This window comes from Apis florea, unplaced genomic scaffold, assembly GCF_048593485.1.
Source record: "Apis florea isolate Af1SG1 unplaced genomic scaffold, ASM4859348v1 contig_3798_pilon, whole genome shotgun sequence".
In the NCBI taxonomy this organism is placed as follows: domain Eukaryota; kingdom Metazoa; phylum Arthropoda; class Insecta; order Hymenoptera; family Apidae; genus Apis; species Apis florea.
The window spans coordinates 868324-889154 of record NW_028256860.1 but is presented as its reverse complement, the minus strand read 5'-3'; the positions used below and the strand labels follow the sequence as shown (position 1 = coordinate 889154).

At 27.4% G+C, this 20831-nt stretch overlaps 2 protein-coding genes across 3 annotated transcripts; one reads left to right on the top strand and one right to left on the bottom strand.

Moving 5' to 3' along the window:
- Window positions 1-14267: 14267 nt before the first annotated feature.
- On the bottom strand, window positions 14268-18937 carry LOC100872115 (ataxin-10). The gene is made up of 6 exons (XM_003689802.4): window positions 18351-18937; window positions 17806-18276; window positions 17185-17696; window positions 16829-17097; window positions 14652-14715; window positions 14268-14517 (listed from the first exon to the last, which is right to left on the bottom strand). The coding sequence occupies exons 1-6, from the start codon at window positions 18464-18466 to the stop codon at window positions 14330-14332; spliced, it is 1620 nt and encodes a 539-aa protein (XP_003689850.2). The 5' UTR covers window positions 18467-18937; the 3' UTR covers window positions 14268-14329.
- On the top strand, window positions 15965-20479 carry Prosalpha5 (proteasome alpha5 subunit). Of its 2 annotated transcripts, none has more exons than XM_012485021.2 (4): window positions 15965-16277; window positions 18946-19081; window positions 19443-20003; window positions 20116-20479. In XM_012485021.2, exons 3-4 carry the CDS (start codon window positions 19443-19445, stop codon window positions 20281-20283), a joined length of 729 nt encoding a protein of 242 aa, XP_012340475.1. In that variant the 5' UTR covers window positions 15965-16277; window positions 18946-19081; the 3' UTR covers window positions 20284-20479. The 2 variants fall into 2 exon arrangements, with proteins under 2 accessions (XP_012340475.1, XP_086771982.1); XM_086915856.1 differs by lacking the exon at window positions 15965-16277 and adding an exon at window positions 18218-18438.
- The last annotated feature ends 352 nt before the right edge of the window (window positions 20480-20831 follow it).

Below are 20831 nucleotides of genomic sequence, written 5' to 3'. Positions count from 1 at the left end.
AAATTTTTGAAATTTTCAAAATTCAATAATCATCAAATAATAATTATAATCATATATTTAACTTGTAAAAATTAAATTTTTATATTCTACTTCTTCTTGGTATAAATTATATTAATATTAATATAAAAGATTAAATTTAATAATTAAATGAATCTTCAATCCAAATTCAATTGAATTATTATTAATTAAAGTTAGTGAAATATGTATATATCTACAAATTATTGTTTAATTATTTTAAAAATTTCTGATCATAAAAATAAATGATTTAGAAAATTGGAAACTTTTTGAATTTTCAAGGATTCAAATCTTTCATCTTTAATTTTTATACACTTTTATTAAGAATCTTTTTTTTCCGAAAAATTATAATTCTTATAAGTGTAATTTATTTTCAATTATTTATTAGCAAAAAATTTTAATAATTTTTTAAGCATTTTTATACGGAAATTTAATAAATTCTCAATCATTTTTTCTTGAAAGAAGATTGAAATAGAAATTAATTTCTAAATAAAACACAATATATAGACAATAATTAATAATTAAAACAAATAATAATTAATCTTCGATATTTCAAGCACAGTGATTTTTTTCAAAATTCTTTTTTTACAAATAATTATGTACATAATTTACAATGTACACAATAATATATATAATAATTAAAATTGTTTAATTTATTCTAATTTGTAAATAACTATTTCTTTATTTGAGAATTTTCATTGAAAAAATAGTTCAGTTAATTTCGTATTAAAAAAGAAAAAAATTTAATACAATAAAAATGAAACAATTTCGTACACATGATATAAATCTACTACAAATATATAGAAATATATATTATACATTTATTTTTCTAATAAATTTTATCTATAACAAAATATACCATTCCGTTTACTTAATAAATGATAAAAATTATCCACATATTTTTCAAGATCTCATTAAAAATTCATCAAGATGAAAACTTATTACATATATATATTCAGTTCAATTTATGAATAAAACCACATCTCCAATCTAATGCAAGCAACAAGTACAAAAACAAAATCTCCTTCCCATTCCCTCCCTCCCCCTTCTATCCCCTTAACAGGATTTCTTATCCCATTTAAGACTTGAACGATTCGAAAAGGCATAGGAGAAGTCACGTTTCTTCCACTCAGGCTGAAACAACCGTGAAACCGTTCGTTCAGCTCGCAATTACGCTTAATCTCGCTACGCCGGCTGAATTATTAAACTCCTCCTCGGCGAGGCAAGAACCACCTTCTGCTGAATCTCTCGATCGTAATTAAATTATCGTGCAGCATTTTCAAGAAAGCATCGATTACCCATTAGAAACGGAACTTACCTAAGTAACAAGCGGCCGATACCCTTCATCTTAGAGGAATCGAGCTACCAGAGGTTGGCGAGGTTTCTCATCGTGGCGCGAGTGAAAAACCGAGCAACCGGTCGCGAAAGAGAGGTCCTCCCCGAGCGTAGCTTGGCTGGCTTCCTTCTTATCGCGAAACGTATCCACGATCGATCACACGATCGAGTAATTAGTACGTCCTACGGTTTTCATAAATCATCGGGGATAAAACCATCGCGACGTTTGGCGAAAGAATGCCGTCGAGCTGAGGTCGATTTTTCGGTGCCTTTTCGATCGTCCGTTCGAAGCCGGTGGAATTGCACGGCGAACCGGAATCGGTATTTGATAATGAAACAAACTTGTTTCTTTCGAGCGTATTTGAAATCGTGATGGGTCGTTTCGTTTTGGACGAAGCCTCTTTCTTCTTCGCGTAATTGTTCTTGATGCTGCTTCGAAGAAGTAGTTTCTTATTATTGTTGCGAAGAATATGCAGGGTTTTTCTCCCTTGACATATCCCGTTTTCTGAGAAATTTCTGCCCAACTGTGCGGACTGGTTGCTCGATTTTCGAGAAAATTGAGACGCGAGATTCTTTTTTCTTTTTTCTCGTTCTTGAAATTGAATGAGTTTGGGTGGGTTTGTTCGTTGAATATGACGTAATCGACATTTGATGTAACGCTGTAAAAAGTTCTTTTAAATTTATAAATTGGAGAAGTTTCTATGTTTTAAGTATTTATTTGTACTATTATTGATTTTAGTATTAAAAAAGATTTGAAATGATGCGTTTGCTCTAACGTTTTTTTATATTCCTTATATATTTCTTTAAAATTCTTCTTGATTTTTAAAAGTCATGAAGCTTATCGAAATTTATCATTATGGTTCGATCCATATATTTGAACGAAGAGTTTAATTATGGAAAATCCTTTGTTCTTTTAATCTTTTCTTTCGCAATGTTTAAAAAATTTTTAAAAAAGAAAATAACGATTGCCTTTTGAGTTGGTATTGAAATACTCCAGTTTCTTTTCCTCGAATCCTTAAAATCGCGTGAAGAAGCTAGTGAGTGCGTGATCAATGTTCGAGGGATTTAACAATGAGTAGCGTTCAAGGGCGCAACGATTCCTCTTCTTTCGTTCTCCTTAAAAGTGTATCGCCATCAGTCACTAACTTTACGAGAGACATTTCAGAGATTTAACATTAAAAGTACATGAGTTTCTTGCTTTTAATTGTCTCGTTTCAAGGAAAAAACTGTTGAATGCAATCTAATCGAGTTTGAATTTTTCTTTCCTTTAATTGCTTTTAAAGCTACTTCGTGGAAATCGGTGGACGAGTAATTGACTTTAAAATTGTTCGAGCTATTAAGTATGTGGTTTAATATCCATACCGGTTCTTTTATCTAAACGCCTTCTATTTTCTTCGAATTATCGTCGAGTTATCGATTGCCGAATTCAAATAGAGAAATCATATGTATTTATAATCATCCATAATTCTAGTTCTAAGCAATTTTTACAAAAAAAAATTTCAATTTCTTATTTATATTTAAAATTATCTGGAAATTTTTCAAATATTTGAAAAAATTTTTTTTTTGTTAAGATCAAATTTCTCTTTTTTTTTTTATAAAAATTACAGAGTGAAAGATAAATAATTTTTACAAGAAAATTTCATTTTCTTTCTATTTATCTTTGGAATTATTTGGAGACTTTTCATTTTCATTTTCAAATATTTTTATCTTTTTTATTGAAATTAAAATTTTAATAATCATAATATGGTTAAATATTATAAAAGTTTATAATTTTATATTCGTATATCATTTCTCTTTCTTCTATTTTTACTTCTTCTATTTTTGTTCCAAAAATAATTAAAATCTAAATAAATAAACAAATATTATAAGAAAATGTATCTTTTTTATATAATAATATATAATTTCGCCTAGAATTACTAAAAAATATTAATTTCAAGTTCCGAATTATCTTCACAATTTCACTGATTTCTAAAATCATCGCAGTAATTTTAAAAAACTCAACGATAAAAAATTCTCTATTTTTTTTCAACAATCACCTTCGAAATTATATATATTTCAAAATACAAGAAGAAATTTTAAATATATTCGCGTTCAAGAACAATTCAAGCGAAAATTAGCAAAAATTAAACGTTAATTAATGTTTGGTTCTGATCCCAAAGCGTGAATTACGAGATAAATCTGACATTCCGAGTAACCAGTGGTTACAAGACACGCGATTACTACAATTTAGCAGTGTTCCTTTTTCTCTTCTTTTGCACCCGTTTCCAGGGGTGCAACGAATAAATATCCGTTTCGTTCTGCCAAGGTAACAGACGTTACACTTTGAAGCATTGAAACACCATGACGAGCTGGTTCTTCCAGACTCTTACTCGAGATATCATTATCTGGAATTAGACTCCTCGGAATAGCTTCATCACGCTTCATCATCTATTTTCGCGGGAAAGAAGTGATTCGAAGGAGAGATGTTGATTTCAATTTTTATCTTAAAGTGGAATGATATTTTGTGACGTTGATTTTATATAATCATAGATTGTGATTTGAGTTTTCTTTTCAATTTATTTTTCTTAACTTAATATTTTAGTATTGTTCGAAAAATTATTATTTATAAGGAAAATATTTTTATACCAATTCTTTGAAAATTAACGATGTATTATAAAATCTTTAAAATTCGTTTTGTTTATTTATAACTATTTCAGCTATTTTTAATCGTTTGAATCATTCATAGATCAGGTTTACTTAACGCAAATCTCTGATAAAATCTCTCTCTGATTCGCAATATAATGATATTTCAAAGATTAAAGGATTTAAACGTTTCTAAGATGCTACTTCCTTATTTATACTTATCAGTTTCAATTGTGAATCATTTTAATTAATCGTTCGATTTTAGATTACAACTTATCAAACATTTGATAATAATCGCAAATTCACGATACATCAATGTATCACTTCTTGTACAGATAAAAACAAACTTTAAAAGTTTTCAAAAAGCTATTTCATTATTTACAGCTTTATTTTTATCATTCATGGTTATAATACTAATTTTTTTTAATTATAGAAGCTCAAAATTTTATTTTCATACTCTTATAGATATTTACAATTATGACTTGCTTTAATTGTTCGTTTATATCACATTTTAAAAAAAGAAGATTAAATCATCATTTTTCTATCTTCAATCATTCCTCAATTTATACACTTAAAAGAATACTTTTTATCCGCTTATTAAATCTTTGACCAAAACTATCTCTCCATCAAATCATTCATCTTTTCAAAGTTTATTCTAAAAATTTTTATCTTGATTCAGTTAAAAAACTTCACTAAAAATGTATTAACAATTCAATTATCGTCATTCTATAAACAATCATTAATGATTGCCAACAAACATCTTTCAATTTTTCTTCTAAGAACCATCCAACAGTCTTCAAATTTTCAATCATCCGTTCTATCTTCTTCTTTATTCATCCAATTTTACTTCCACTTGTGAGAAATTAGCTCGTAGCTTATGATCAAACATCATTCTCCAAAGTTTCTTGATCAAACGTTTCAATCGTTTTTTATACAAACAATATCCAGCATAATGGTTAAAATGACCACTCTACGATCAATCACCAACAACAATCTTCCCAAACGTCTTCCAACTTTCTCAAACGTCGTCAAACATTCTTCGAACCTTCGGACCACACATTTAAATCATCTACACTAACTATTGTCCAACGCACGAGCAACTCTACGAGCAACGATCCAAGCCAACAATCTTCTCAAACATCTTCAAACTTTCTCAAACGTCGTCAAACATTCGCCAAATCTTCGGATCATCCGCTTCCAACCGTGGCACGACCGATCTCACTCCCAACAACCGTGAAAATCCACCTCGGAGCAACTTTTATTGGGACCCATTCGTGAGAAATTAAGGGCTCGCCTCGTCTGGGATCGAAACCGGCGCGCGTTCGTTTCGAGTCGGATGATAATTGGCCCGGCACGGCAGCCACCGTTTCTTTGATAACAGGTTCTCCGGTTTCGGTGTTCGCCGTGTTCCGGACCGCGTATCGCGCATGCGTTCGTCCTTTCGCGTCTCCTCCACGGCGAGGAGGTCGTAAAGATAATGCCCACATGCCAGCCGGCAAACAGACCAGAACGGAAAATATAACTGGCCTCTCTCTCTCTCTCTCTCTTTCTTTCTTTAACATGTGGTTACGTTCGAACGGGCGATCGTTCGCGACGATTAATTTCGTTTCGTTAATTCGGTCGAGTTGTGCCGCGTTTGATCGGCGGCCGCACGGTATCATGTGGGCCGTGAAACGTCACCCTCTCGACTCGTACTACGATGATGGTGGTTCTAACCGTTTGAAACGGTTTCTTGCCGTGCCGTTGATACGCGATTACCTCGATTCACGTGATCTCTCGTTTGTTTGCGATCGTTTATCGCGGAGATTTACGTACGTGTTTGTGTCACGTGCGATGAATTTTCGATTCAATTTCGGAAAAAACAATTATACTAGAATGGAAAGAGATTTGATTCTCGGTATTTCCTTGGATTTGGGCTGGATTTTCCTGTTTCTTTCTTTTTTTTTTTTTTTTTTTCTATGAAATTATTATTTGAAAAATGTAAATATTTTAGAAAAAATTGCAAACGAATGATTTATTTCTATGTATTTGGCGTAATCTTCTTATATAATATTTATTATATAAATAAATTGTACAATCATTCATTTTAAAAATGATGTTTCTTTCTCAAAATCTAATAATTCTAATTTGAAAAATTAATTTGTATGAATTGTTATATAAATTAATTTAAAAAGATGTTGGGATACGATAAAGTAAGTATTTTATTTTGATTTGTATTTACAAATAAAATCAGATTAAAATATAGTTAATTCTCTTAAAAATTTTATAATAAATTTCTACAATGAATTTATATATTTAATTCCATATAAATAGTAACAAACTTAATAGATTTTATCAGTATTTCTCAATAACATAAAAATGTAAACTCTTAAATATTTTGACAGAAATATCCATTTGTTTCTACTGTTTGGTGAATAGATAAATATTTTTATAATAAAGTTACGAATAATTTATATTTTATTATCCGTTTTATTCGTTCATATTTGTGTATATTGTGTATGAATTAAAATTGAAATTAGAGTGGAATTGAAAAGAATAATTTCAAGAAAATTTTCTTGAAAGTCAACTATAATTGAAGAATATTGTAAAAGAGATATATATATATATATATTGATAGATATGTTAAAATTTATTTACAATATGCTTAATAGAAAATTAAAAGAAATATGATTAATATATGAAATATGTCTCTTTTAATTTCATTATGTCAATCTCAATAATTTATATAGATTATATCGTCATTATTTGATGCGAGTAAATTAATATATTATTAGATTACAGATATTTATACATTTATTCGAAATTGAAATGTACAAGATTTACATAATATACAAAAAAAGATACAAAATATTTAAAATATAATAGACATTATTATATTTGAAGAATAAGTCCAATCTTTATTTAAACTTCATTTCTTCGATTATATTTATAAATTTTCCATAAAAATCTATATTCTATTTACTATAAAAGAATTCTAAAAATTTATAATTTTTCTAATTCTTAGAATCGATTATATAATAATATATATTATTCGCGTTCTCGCGTTATAGCTTAAAAATAATTATTTAATGGTTATAAATTAAACATTTACGATAATGAACGAAATGATGGCCTAAAGTTAGAAATAACTAAAAAGTCATGTTGCATGTTTCTCCTGAAACCCATATAACCTATATGGGTTCATAATCGTAAAAGGGTTAAAACGTCCCATTCTAACTTATCTAAAAAGTGATATATTTGAAATATCCATGACATAACAAAAATGCCTAACCTCTGAGTATATTCAACGATAAAACATTCCATATAATGAGAGAAATTTTAATTTGTATTTATGTTTTTTCACATCGTTTCTTAATTTATTTACTATCTATAAAATAAACGCAACATATTTGCTTAGAACGAATAAAAATTTATTGCAAAGATTGGAAACAATAATTTGAAGTAACAAAAATATAATATTCGAAATATTATTATGATATAACCAACCAATTGTTTCCTCAATTTCAATCTTTTTACAACATTTTGTTTATAAATTCGATGTCTATAAAGTATTTGAAATTTAAAATTCCTTCTTTTTTAACATAGAATTTTTTTTTCTTATCGAAAAGTTTAAAATTTAAGATGAATTTTGATCCCTTTTTTTTCCTTTTAAGTGATTACGCTTGTCAAACGTTGCAACGCTCATATTGCAAGTCGATATTTCCGAAATTCAATTAACATTGTGAAATTATTCAAGTAGACACGCAAATTACAGGTATGAAAGGAAAAAAACACGTTTAATCTCACATAAATCAAGCATTCCGTGTCGTAGCTGTGTAATTAGCGGCTCATTAACGATGTTAAGTTATTGGCCTACTTGTATCAAACCGAGTCGATACCAGTTTTGATTGCTTCATAGTTTCATACGAACCAATTCAAATGGAACGGATTTATTTCGTTTCTCTAATTCATACAGTCTATTGGTGATAATTTCATTATGTATAAAAAATTCAATGAAATCTTAATCAAGTTTTTTATAAATATTCAACGATTGAAAATTGAAATTTTCAAATACAATTTTTCTTCGTTTATTACAAAATTGTATTCATTTTTTAATTTTTTAATAAACAATTTTAAATTGTTACTTTTGTTTCAAAAAAACAAAAAGTTTTTTAGTATTTTAAAAAACTGTAGAATTTTAATTCGAAACTTACAATCCAAAGATTCTTTAGTTTCTCTCTCTGTTTTTTTAAGTAAAACTTTATTAAAATCAAGATTACGTATAATGGCAATAATTCTTTCAATTTTAAAGAAAATTATATACAGATACAATGGAGATAGAAAATAATCTTAATATATAAAAAAAATAACATTTTTTTTATAAATGCAACGAAAAGAAATATATTTAAATATAGACATTAAAATAATGTTTTGAAAGAATGAGAAAATGTTATCAAGAAAAAAATTTCTATATTTTTCCAATAAAATGAAATTATAATATTTGAATATTAAATAATAGAGAAACAGATATCAAAATATTGCATTATTCAAAAACATTATTATTCTAATAAAATTATTTAAAATAAAATAACGAAACAACGAAATAACGAATAATCGATAAATATAAATAAATCTCATTTTTTAATCATTTTCAATATTTTTAAATTTTGATTTTACAATCTTTTTTCCCAATATTCAAATAACTTACAACCCTCCGAATAAGATAAGAAAAATTTATTATAAAATTAACAGAATCTTATCGCTGTGTGAATGACAGCTTAATTCAAATAGCGAAAAAATTACGTTAATATCTCTGTAAAATATAATGCAATTATATTAAAATAAATAAATATATTAAATTAAATTATACTAAAATAATATGCTAAATTAATCTTTTCTGTGGATTCACAGGTTGGGAATCACTGATCTAATGGAAGCCATTTCCTCCTCGAATATGAAAGATCGTTATTAAAAACTTCCATCAAAGAGTTCGATTCTTCGATACAAACGACGAAGGAGATATTCTTTTTCGCGATCGCCACGATTCCGACGAGATGAGTCGCCCCCATCGAGAACGATCACGACTCACTTCTGCTTAAGTTTTAAGCGACGTTCCAAATATCCGAGCTTTTACGGTCCATAAAGGGACGAGGGCTGCTTTTAGTGGCTATTACACGAATCCCCGGCCCGGCGCAACATTTATGGCTCATGCACCGTGTGCGGCAGTCGTTAAAACACATTTCCTGGGACTATGCGAGATCTGGGCGCAAGTTCTGTGTTTACGTTCACGATTAGACGCACGACATTTCTTTGCCAGTTTTTCCTTCACTTGCGTGCGGACAATCCGCGTCTAGGAGGCGGACACATTAGCGGAATGTTTTACGGCGGTAGAAACACCGACCGTCCACGGAACTTGTCTTGATAAATATACAAGATTGTTTTTTATTCCTTCAACGTTGGTAGATTATTTAGTGGAGATCTCTTGGTGAGAGATACGCGGGATTTGTTGATAGTATTTGTTAATAGTAGAGGGTCATGGTGGATGTTTGATGAAATTTTAAGAATTTTAAGAATGGCTTCACTTCGAACGTTGGATCATGATGGGATGCGGTGTCAGGAATTTTCAACTTTCATGTTATGTATTAATCTATAATATATGTATCAAAAATTTATCATTGTTTATTATTTTGGTACAGATATGTTTTTAATATTCATATGTTACTTATTTTATTAATTTTGTTAATAATTATTCTTTATATATAATTGAAGATAAATATAGAAATAATAATAATAATTCATATACAGGATATAATTGAAACTTCGAGTAAATCAAGTTCAAAAAAATATTATAAGTACAAACGAAATTAAATTTATCGATCAAAGATAATTCCATATGTTCAATTTTGATTTTTACAAAAACAAGAACTTACGCAATAAAATTCGATTCTACAACGAGTTTTATCAATAGTTTATTTGTATTCAATCAAAAATTAGTCAATTTTACTTACGTTTGAAAAATTTTCAAAGTTGATTTATTTAAAAACGAAATTTCAAATGGAAAAATTTTATTCCATATTTTCGACTTATTTTTTTTCATGTAGAAACACTCACAACTGTATCATCATCAATATGCAATGTAATATATTCTTAATATTAGCATATCCTTTTAACGCTCATCCACATCTACTCTAAAATAAAAAGATACAGATACGTAATAGACAAAAATATATGCAAATATAAAAATCTATAGATGTTTACTTAAAGAGAAAGAAATATTTTGTTAGTTATTTTCATAAGAATTTGCATTGATACGTATAATTTACCTATTCCAGGTTAAGAAGTATTCCACACTTCATCTTTGGTGTCACTCTATATAACGATGTAACGCTTTTGTACACGATCGATGTACGCGAGGCATACGAGGGCACAGGAAATATATTGGCCTGTCGGCTCTTTCAGAGGAGATTCGCGTAGGCGCACAGGTCCGTTCGAGGCAGGGATCGTTTAAAAGGGGATCCACGACTTATTAGGCACCGACATAGGCACAATTCGCAGCCACTATTAATATATGCTAACCGATTTACTTTTCCGCCTGTTTACACCCTACTTGTTTTTCCCATTCAACTCGATTTCCGCTCGCCCAGCTAATTGAATCGAGAAAATTACAATACAAGCATGCAATTCGCATTTTCATATTTTGGACTCATATCGGAATCTCGAATAATCATGCGAGTTGTTATATCAATATTTTCTTTTTTTTTTTTTTTATCAGATAAAACAACTTCGATATTGAAATGGAAATTTTTAAGAATTATATGTTAAAAAATATTGCGTAGTGTTTTCGAAAGTTTCATTTAGTGAGAAATATTATATTATATATAAAGTATATATATGTATATATATTATACTTTATTTTGACAACAACGTAATTAAAAATAAAGAAATTCAAAGTGTACAACAATTTTTATCAGATGAGCATGATGTAAAATCTTATATAAATTTTCTTATTTAATAAATTGTTTTTGAAGTTGATATTTTGAAAAATAAAATTGTTATTCGAGAAATTATTATAAAAAATTTGATATATTATCGAGTAAAATACCAATCAATCGAGAAATTGCATAAAGTCATGAACTTGAGGCCGATCTCATCGAAGCGCTTCCACGGATCAGAATCTATGAATATTAATCGATAAACATGAAAAATTATCAATATGATCAATATGATATACCTGGTTGAAATCGGATATGAACCAAACCACGATTATTAGTTTCATATATTCTCAAAAGTCAGTTTTTTATTGGAAAGATAGATAATTACCTATATTCTCATCACATTATGTTAGAAATTTATCGAATTTTCTTCAAGATAAATATCCACATATGTTTTAATAATAAATTATAATATATAATACAGATTATATTCTCACGTGATGAATATTCATTTCAATATTTTGATTTATTATTTGTTATCACAGATTACAATATCTATTTATATATATAAAAAATTTTAATCTTTTTTTAATAACACGCGGATATTAAAAAAAATTCTAAGAAAAAAAGCTTAATTAACACATTCATAACCATTCATAAAGTTTTACTTTTTCTTAAGATATAATTGGTTATAGTTGTTGATTATAGTAAAATTATGACATTTTATAAAAGGCAAGAAAAAAATATTAGCAAACATTATTGTTATAACCAGTAATTTTTTTTTATTTATTCAATAGTAAACATAGTATTTATTGAAATATCTTCTTCGTATTCTTATGCTGTTAATAAAAATTCATAGTGAAGAAATCATAAAAAAATTATAAAAATAGTTCAATATTAAATCAAAGAAATTATGAAAAATTTTATTTCTTAAAATAATAATTTTAGCTGATTCAATAAATTAATTCAATTAATGCATTTACTATTCATCTGTATAAATTGTTATTTATTTATTTCATTTTTCAAATACATAGTTAACTTAAGTTTTTTACTCATTCACAAAAATGTGTGAGAATGCAACAAATATGTAATTTCATTTTATTTTTTCCTCTATTTTGTCGTTTCCTTTTATAAAAGAATCATTACCCCAACACTATTAACCCCGAGTATAATTAGCTGATAAATTTCGCGTTAATTGCCAGCCATTATGGCCGCTTGAGATTAATCGTCCATGATCGCTTGATATTTAAATTAAAAGCAATCTCCCGCGGTTCATGCTAGCCGCCTGCTTCCACGGTGTCCACGCTAATCTTTTCTTTCTTTTCATTTTTTCCTTTTTTCGCAAGTTTCAAAAGCGTTGTACGCAGCAAAACAAATCATTTTATAAATAACAAGTTAATTAGCAGTGGTCAAAGAAGGAATGTTTAATTATCATTGATAAATTTTTTCGTTTTCTTGGTTATTTTTATATTTTCATGAATTTTAATCAAAATTAAATATAAAATTAATTTTAAAAATACAAAAATAAATTTTTGACAATAGATACTTTATTATAGTTTAAATATAGCAAAAGATTTTCTTACTCTAATTGATCATTAAAATATGATTAAAATAAAATCTGCCTATTTTCATTTCGTTTTATTTAAAGAAATTGAATATTTCGACAGTGATCAAATATTAAACAAAAGAAATTAAACAAAATTGGGAAAATTGTAATTTTTTTATTTCAATCTAACACAAAAGATTTCTCATTTTCGAAGTCTATAATTTTTTTACATTATAATTTTCTTCCAATCTACCGACCTATTTTTTTTCACGTTCCATTCATTGAAAGTTAAATTATCCGAATACATTAAGTAACAAATGTACGATAATTTGATAATGAATAATAATAAAACACGAAAATGTACAAACTGGATGTAATTCTTTACGCACAATAGACTATAAATCAACGAACAGTTGGTTAGACTCGATTAGATCGTGAATCATGTTCGCGTATTGATAGAAACGTATCATTATATTTTATAAAACATTTACATAAACTGTGACTCACGTTAAACGAATTTCTATCGCGATATCAATCTAATTACCTGTCGATTTCTATTCAAACCCGAGAAAATATAGATCTGGTTGTCGAAACAACGTTGGTGGCATTTCAGAAAAGAGAAATTCAAAATTACCGCAACTATTGATTAAAAAAGAAGGAACGATTATTATATGATATAATATATCTATAATATATTACAATATAATTATAATATACCTATTGAATAATAATATTCAAATTTTTATAAAATTTTATCTTTTATTGATATTGTATACTTTAGATACTTTAAATGATATAGATTTTTATCATTTTACGCAATGATATATTAAATAATTAATGATTTGCAAGTAATAATCTCTATCTAGAAAAAGAAAATACCTTAATCAATTAACGATTAGAAATAGAAAGAAATAAATAACATTAAAGATTTTTAAATTTATAACAGTGAGAAGAACATTTTAGTTTTGAATAGATTATTTCCTTTATATTCGACAAAAATCAATTTATTTCTAATTAATACCTAAAATCAATATTTAGAAAACAAGAAATCTTAAAGAAAAATCGCAACGGTTCAATTTAAGTCTTTAACGAGATCAAAACAAATTCGTTTTTTCCCAGATAGTAATAGTAATAACAAATCTAGTGATGTCACCAGGTGATGGCATGATGGCAAATAGATGTTTGAAAACAAATTCGCGTGACAGATGCGAAAGTACAGTTGTATAACTGCATTAGTAACTGCTAATAGACCGTGAACCCGTGGCAGCTTTTATTGTATCGTAAATCAGTTGGCCGCGAATGCAGATATAATGTCTCTTTACGCAATACGATATCATATTTCATGTAATGGTACCTATCATGTACTATAATTGTAGGCTTATTTTACAATCAACACACGCCACCAGAGAGATACGTTTGCAATCGGTCTAACTCTCGAATAATTATTGCGGTCTAACTCCCGATAAAGAGATCACCGATACCCTATCCGGAGAAGTATCGATACATATTCTAGTGAATACTAATATAATTAACATGAACACTGTGATTATGCATCTGATGACCGATCGAGTTCAGAGAGAAAACGATCGTCTCGCCAAAGAAACCGCTTTATTCCTTTTAATTCAAAATATATACCAAAATCGAGTAAATGAATTTTATACCTGTTACCTTTTTTCGTTTTATTATTTCACGTAACTTTATTTTAACTTGTATAATTGGATCGTTGAAATTGTAATTTTGATTATTATATAATTTTTCACTATCGATTCTCTTTTTCATCCCAATCTATGTGAACGAATAAAAATTTCGTTGAAAAGCATTCAATTAAAAATAATAAATTTAATTAATTAAACGTTATTGATTAAAAGTTTAATAAATAATAAATTGAATAATGTTATTTTCATTCACGCGGTAAAGGCACGATCCCGATCTTCTTTCCTTCCTCATCCTCGTGCAGCGTGACACCCATTTCCTGTAGCACACTACTCTCCACAACGCCGACTCTACTGCAATTCCGGATGATCTCTTGATTCGCAGGATTATCCTCACATAAATTCCGCAGCGCGAGGATCGTCCATTGCATTATAACTGTGCGTGTAAAATTTAACACGCGCATTAATTAGCGTGTCGGGATATCATTGAAGATTCACCCCGAATCACAATAAACAGACGATCACGAGAAACAAAAAAAAAAAAAAAAAAGAAAAGTTTTGATTACTTACGTGGATTTCTCGCGTCTATATTGCAGCAATCCAGAAGCAAAGGAATAACGTCCATTTCACGAAGCTGAAAAAATTCAATTCTCATTATTGAGAAGCGTAAGCGTGTCATGTGTGTGAATCTGCTTATGATATCATACATAAAATTGGAAAACATCGCGTAAAATTGCGAATCGTCGTCGAGTATTTATGCATGTATGCGAATGCATTTTTGTCTGTAAAAAAGATAATTTACTGGAGATAAGCGGGGTAAAATTGTACAAAGAAATTATTGCGTATTGCTGAAAGACGAGTGTCAAGTAAAATGGTAGAGAAGAAAAAATTATTTGATTTGTCTTTGTTGATTTCATCTTTTAGATGGAACACGATACCGATAGATTGAGATTATCTTTATATTTTAATACTTGAACTTATTTATCACGAAATATATAATAATCGATTGTGACCAAGTTCAACTTTGAAATTTATAAGAATTTGAAATAAAAAAAAATTTTTTAATTAAAGATTAAAAATAAGAAATTTGAAATTTTTCTATTAACAATAAAGTCTCTGCAATACCTTAAAAGGATCATGGAAGTTACCTAAAAGATATTACATCGTCACAACATCGCAGATGTTAATTTATTTTTATAGCAACTGCATGGAGTTTGATTTATAGCATTTGCCATTCACGTAGCCATAAAAATATTATTCTTGCACAGTCCGATACATTGCAGCCTGTGGCCTGTATTCATGAACTCATGTTCGTGAAAAATGAATCGCTATTGAAAATCGAATGGAACGTAATTGAATCGCATGTTGGAACGACGATACATTTTATTGACAAGTCCTAAATCCATACATTTCGAATCATCGCGCGTTGGAAATTGAACCTGACAAACAAAGATCTTCGCAAAAAATTTTTAAAACGTGATAACCACTACTCAAGAAGCTTTTGCGATGGCCGTCATAAACAGGCTCGTATACACGCAAATTTTTCATTATGAACCATATATGTTTTAATGAAACAGCCCGCAGCTATCATTGGGTTATATATTAACAGTATAACGCGAGAAAGCGTCGCATCATTTTACGAGCAATTGCGACGACGATATATACATTTTACAATTGCTTAAGGAGCAAGATTCGAAATATGTACATGTTTATAGTACGAAATTTAAGAACATGATCGCCTTCGACACCTTCCACCATTTAACCAATGAAACAGATAGAGAAAAGAAAGAAAAGAAAGACAAATAAATTCAAGAAAAAAAAAAAACAAACAAACAAAAAACAAAAAAAAGAAAGAAATCGAAGTATATTCACGTTCCTACGTCGTACGCATGCGCATCGATAAAATGATTCAACAGAAATATGGCCATGAATTTGATCATGCTAATATATTAACACAGTATTCGATGTTGGTTAAATTGCCGCGTCTTCAACTTGGACAGGATACTTAATTTTCCTTTGTTCGATGAACAGTGTACGCTACACGAGATTCGTTCTCGTTTCTTTTATGCACTATCTCTCGCGCGCCAGAGATGAAATCAATAAGAAATAATAACGATCACTCGAAAGCCTATATACATATACGTATAAAGGAGTTAAATAAAAATCAAGCAGTGGGAGAGTTGTTTTAAATTTAAGGTTTGTAATATTCATCTATATTCTCTCTTGTTCTTTTGTACCTTTTGTTTTTCCTCGTTTCGCGTGTCAGAAGATGATCTATGATGCAAAAAGTCTTTGTACACGGGTGCACGTGATAAATGAATCGGCGAAGATGAAGAATAGAAGAGGAATGGATTAATTATAAAAATTATAAGATCGATGATTAATTAGAAAAAATTATGACATTTTTTTACTTGATATTAATTATAAATGGAATTTTTATGGTGTAGCAATTCGTTACAATATTCAATGTAGTTTCAAACACAACCGTACAAGATTTTACGGCGCTACTTTCCAGAAACTTTAGAAGCAGTTGTGTTGTTTGTATTACCAACATATGATAACTTAAAATACTGTTATCGATAATATATATATATTTCAAATAATTTTTAATGTATCGTACATATATACAAAATAAATTCAATTTTGATTTTAATATATTTATACATAAATTTAAACTTTAGTATATTCCATAAAATATTTTTTTATAAAATATAAATGGATAAAAAAAATAAGAATTTTGTACTTACAAGATCTTGATATTCCTTATCTTTATACGACATATTTCCAATAATCCTTATTAAACCAGCTTTAAAACCAAATGTGGGATGGTTCTGAAAATCGTTTTTCGTTGAATTCAATTTATTTCTATTTTCTTTAAATTCTACACTATTTGAAAATGCCTCTGAATTATTATTTGTTAATCCTTTCATTGCTAAAGTTACATCACTTAATTTTTGTAGCGGTGTGAAATGATTATTTGATTGTTTTCCGATCATTTGAATAGATTTTAATAAATCTGTAAAAATTTTAATATTATTATTAATATATATATATAATTTTTTAATATTAATTTTAAATTATGCAATAAATAAATATTACTTACAAGTACAATTAATAAGTAAATTCTTGTAATTTTTCAGAAAATTATATTCTTCATAAGATTTTGATGTCAAGATTCCAATAATATCAAGAAGAATAACAATTTCTATAGGTTCCATTTCATCTAAATATGTGTCAACTGTTTTTAGAATCAAATCACTTTTTTTACAAAATCTTCCAATCAAAAATTCAATTGTATCCTTTGTAAATATATATTCGCTCTTAGATTTATATATTGAGTTCGAGAGTTCATTACAAATGATTTCTAACAAATATAATTTATTTTCAATAGTCATATCATTATATATATTTTCTAATACATTTCTTTCAACTAATAAAAGCATAAGAGCTTCTTTTGCACTTTCAAAATCTTGTTTAACTGGTTTTAATAATTGTGAACACAAATGCCTTTTTTCTCTTTCTAAAAAAGTATTTCCTTCATATTTTTTTAAAGCATTATGTATAAATGCACATGAAGCTCTAACAAGCGACGTATGTTCAGAATTTGTTATATTTCTACAAGAAAATGCATAGTATATTTGATATAGATATAACATTTTGAAACATAATATTATTCTATTAAAATAATTAATATTACAAAATATAAATTTGTATTAATACTCACATTATTATATCCTTTAAATTAGTATCATATAAATATTTTGGTATATTACAATGATCTGGATGATCGCTATTTTTTATAGATGCAAATGTAAATAGATTACATAGGAATTGAATACATAATCTTAAAATTTCTAATTTTTCATCTACCAAATCATTATCCAATATATACGATGTAATAAAGTTTGATGTCCAATCTATGACACCTTCATAAGGAAAATGAGAATTGAATGGATAAGAATTAGACATTTCCATCTCTTTAATATTTTCATTATTTGCTAGAATAGAATATAATTTATGACTATACGTTCCACGTTCAATATCAGTTGAAATATATTCTTTATATATGTAACTATTGACACAAGAATTTCCTAAACATTTTAAACAAACAATTTTTATATTATTTGGAATAACAGAATTTTCTGTTGTAAGAATTTCTGCTACTTTTGCTAAGATTGAAAAAGCAATTAATTCCCTGAAATTGAAAAATCTGTTATATAATTTTATATTTATGAGATATTATATTTATTATTATCTTTTAAATCATACTCTGATTCAGAAATTCTAAATATTTTCGGATTAAGAAGATTTAATAATTCGTTCCAATTTTCTTCAATAAAAGCAGATTTAATTTTTGGTAATAAATAAATATCTCTATTATTCATTGTATAAATTTGTTTGTGTTCTTTATTTTATTAAGAATTATTTCCTATTTTTTTTTTTTTTTTTTTGCATATGTTAGTTAAAATAACCTTAAAACAAATATGTCATGAGCCATTTTTAAATGGGCAATAGTAAATAGAGATAATATATAGATATAGATAATAAGAAAATAAATTAAATTTAATATATATTTTTTTCAGTAAAATAAATTTATAATGATTAATAGCATATGTAATTAGTAAAAAGAAATAATAATATTTGAAATAAATAAATGTATTTTGATTAATATTTATATCAAATTGATTAAAATTATATTAAAATACTTCTTAATATTTTTAAAAATCAAAATACAGTTATATTTTACAGTTATAATTTAATAATAAATATCAATTTTAAATATCAATTATTTTTGATTTTTATGATTTTGAAAGTATATATTTCTATCCTTCGAAATTACTAAAAAATTTTACTATAATTCTAGGGTTCTCAGTCTTGAAGATACATCTCTGTATTTATCCCCGCCATCGATTCAATTCCTTTCGTGACTAGCGTTTGTGACAGTCGGCTTAAATTTAATATTAAGCAATTTTTATTATAATAATAAAATTATCATAAAGGTAAGATATTTTCAATTCTTAGAAAATAATTAACTTTCAATGGGATTTTAATTTTTTGCATTCATATATTTGTAATGATAAATTCATTGGTTTTGCTATGTCATTCCAAGTTAACCTCATTTCACTTAAGTCTTTTTTAAATTTTTATAATTATTAATTAATAAATAATTAATGAATAAAAATAATTTATTATAATTATATTTGAAAGATATTATTTTTATGTATTTTTATTTAAATATCTTAATATTGAATATACGGAGTTATAACCTCAAAACTTTAATATATACGATAATATATGTTTACGTTTTAATATATTTTATTCAAATATAAATTTTAATAATATATATATTTTTTTTTTCAGATGTTTTTAACACGTTCTGAATATGATCATGGTGTTAATACTTTTTCTCCAGAAGGAAGATTATTCCAAGTTGAATATGCTATAGAAGCTATAAAACTTGGTTCCACTGCCATTGGAATTGCAACATCAGAAGGTGTTGTATTAGTTGTGGAAAAACGTATTACTTCCAGTTTAATGGAACCCACAACTGTAGAAAAAATTGTAGAAATTGATAAACATATTGGATGCGCAGCATCAGGCTTAATAGCTGATTCTAGAACAATGATCGATCGTGCTAGAGTGGAATGTCAAAACCATTGGTTTGTTTATAATGAAAGAATGTCTGTAGAATCAACAGCGCAGGCTGTATCAAATCTAGCTATACAATTTGGAGACAGTGATGATGATGGTAGTGCTATGTCAAGACCATTTGGTGTAGCAATGTTATTTGCTGGTATTGATGAAAAAGGGCCTCAGTTGTATCATATGGATCCTTCTGGTACTTTTGTACAATTTGATGCCAAAGCTATTGGATCAGGAAACGAAGGTGCGCAACAAAATCTCCAGGAAGTTTATCATAAGGTAAAATACTTATTACATAATATTAATAATATAAAAATGTTTTATATTTTACATATATGCATATGTGAATTCTTGTTTAATATCTTAAATATTTCTTATAATATTTTTATAGTCTATGACACTTCAAGAAGCAATAAAAGCAGCTTTGGTTATATTGAAACAAGTCATGGAAGAGAAATTAAGTGATAATAATATAGAAGTAATGACAATGACACCTGAAAAACTGTTTCATATGTTCACAAAAGCTGAATTACAGGAGGTGATTAAAGATATTGCTTAAAATTTAGAGCACTTAAAACATGTTAATTTTATTGACATGAATATATACATTTATGAACAAGAGAAGTGTGCTATGCAAATGTTGTATATCTGCAAATTATATATACATTTTTCATTTAAAGAATATGGAATTTTTACATGATAAATGATTTTGTACTTTCACCTTTTCAATTCAGATATGAAAATAGTAAATTGTACATTATATTTTTAATTTTCCATCAAAGAATCCTTAATATTATTTCCTAATCATTTTTTTGCTCATATGTTTATATTATATCAATGTGTCCTAATTATTTTTGAATATTATTCAACAATAATTTATTCCTATAAAATGCTTTTTTTATTATCATTTTTATATTATTATCTTTATGTAACATTTATGCAAGTTTCTTTTTTGATTTAGTTAACTGAGAATTTGGTATCTTTGAAAGAAGATTCAATAAGATCTAGATCCAATACCTCTGGTCCACTTCCACCTACCCCATCTATATCTATGGATGGATAAAAAAATTAAAGCTCGTATGTGATTGTTTTCAATTTTCCTTCTAT

Bases quoted from the DNA above. Each gene is read 5' to 3' on its own strand.
- Prosalpha5 (XM_012485021.2), top strand. From the start codon at position 19,443: ATGTTTTTAACACGTTCTGAATATGATCATGGTGTTAATACTTTTTCT. The intron at 20,004-20,115 runs GTAAAATACTTA...ATATTTTTATAG, and splicing joins TCCAGGAAGTTTATCATAAG to TCTATGACACTTCAAGAAGC.
- LOC100872115 (XM_003689802.4), bottom strand. From the start codon at position 18,466: ATGAATAATAGAGATATTTATTTATTACCAAAAATTAAATCTGCTTTT. The intron at 18,277-18,350 runs GTATGATTTAAA...TTTCAATTTCAG, and splicing joins TTTAGAATTTCTGAATCAGA to GGAATTAATTGCTTTTTCAA. The intron at 17,098-17,184 runs GTAAGTAATATT...AAATTTTTACAG, and splicing joins TTTACTTATTAATTGTACTT to ATTTATTAAAATCTATTCAA.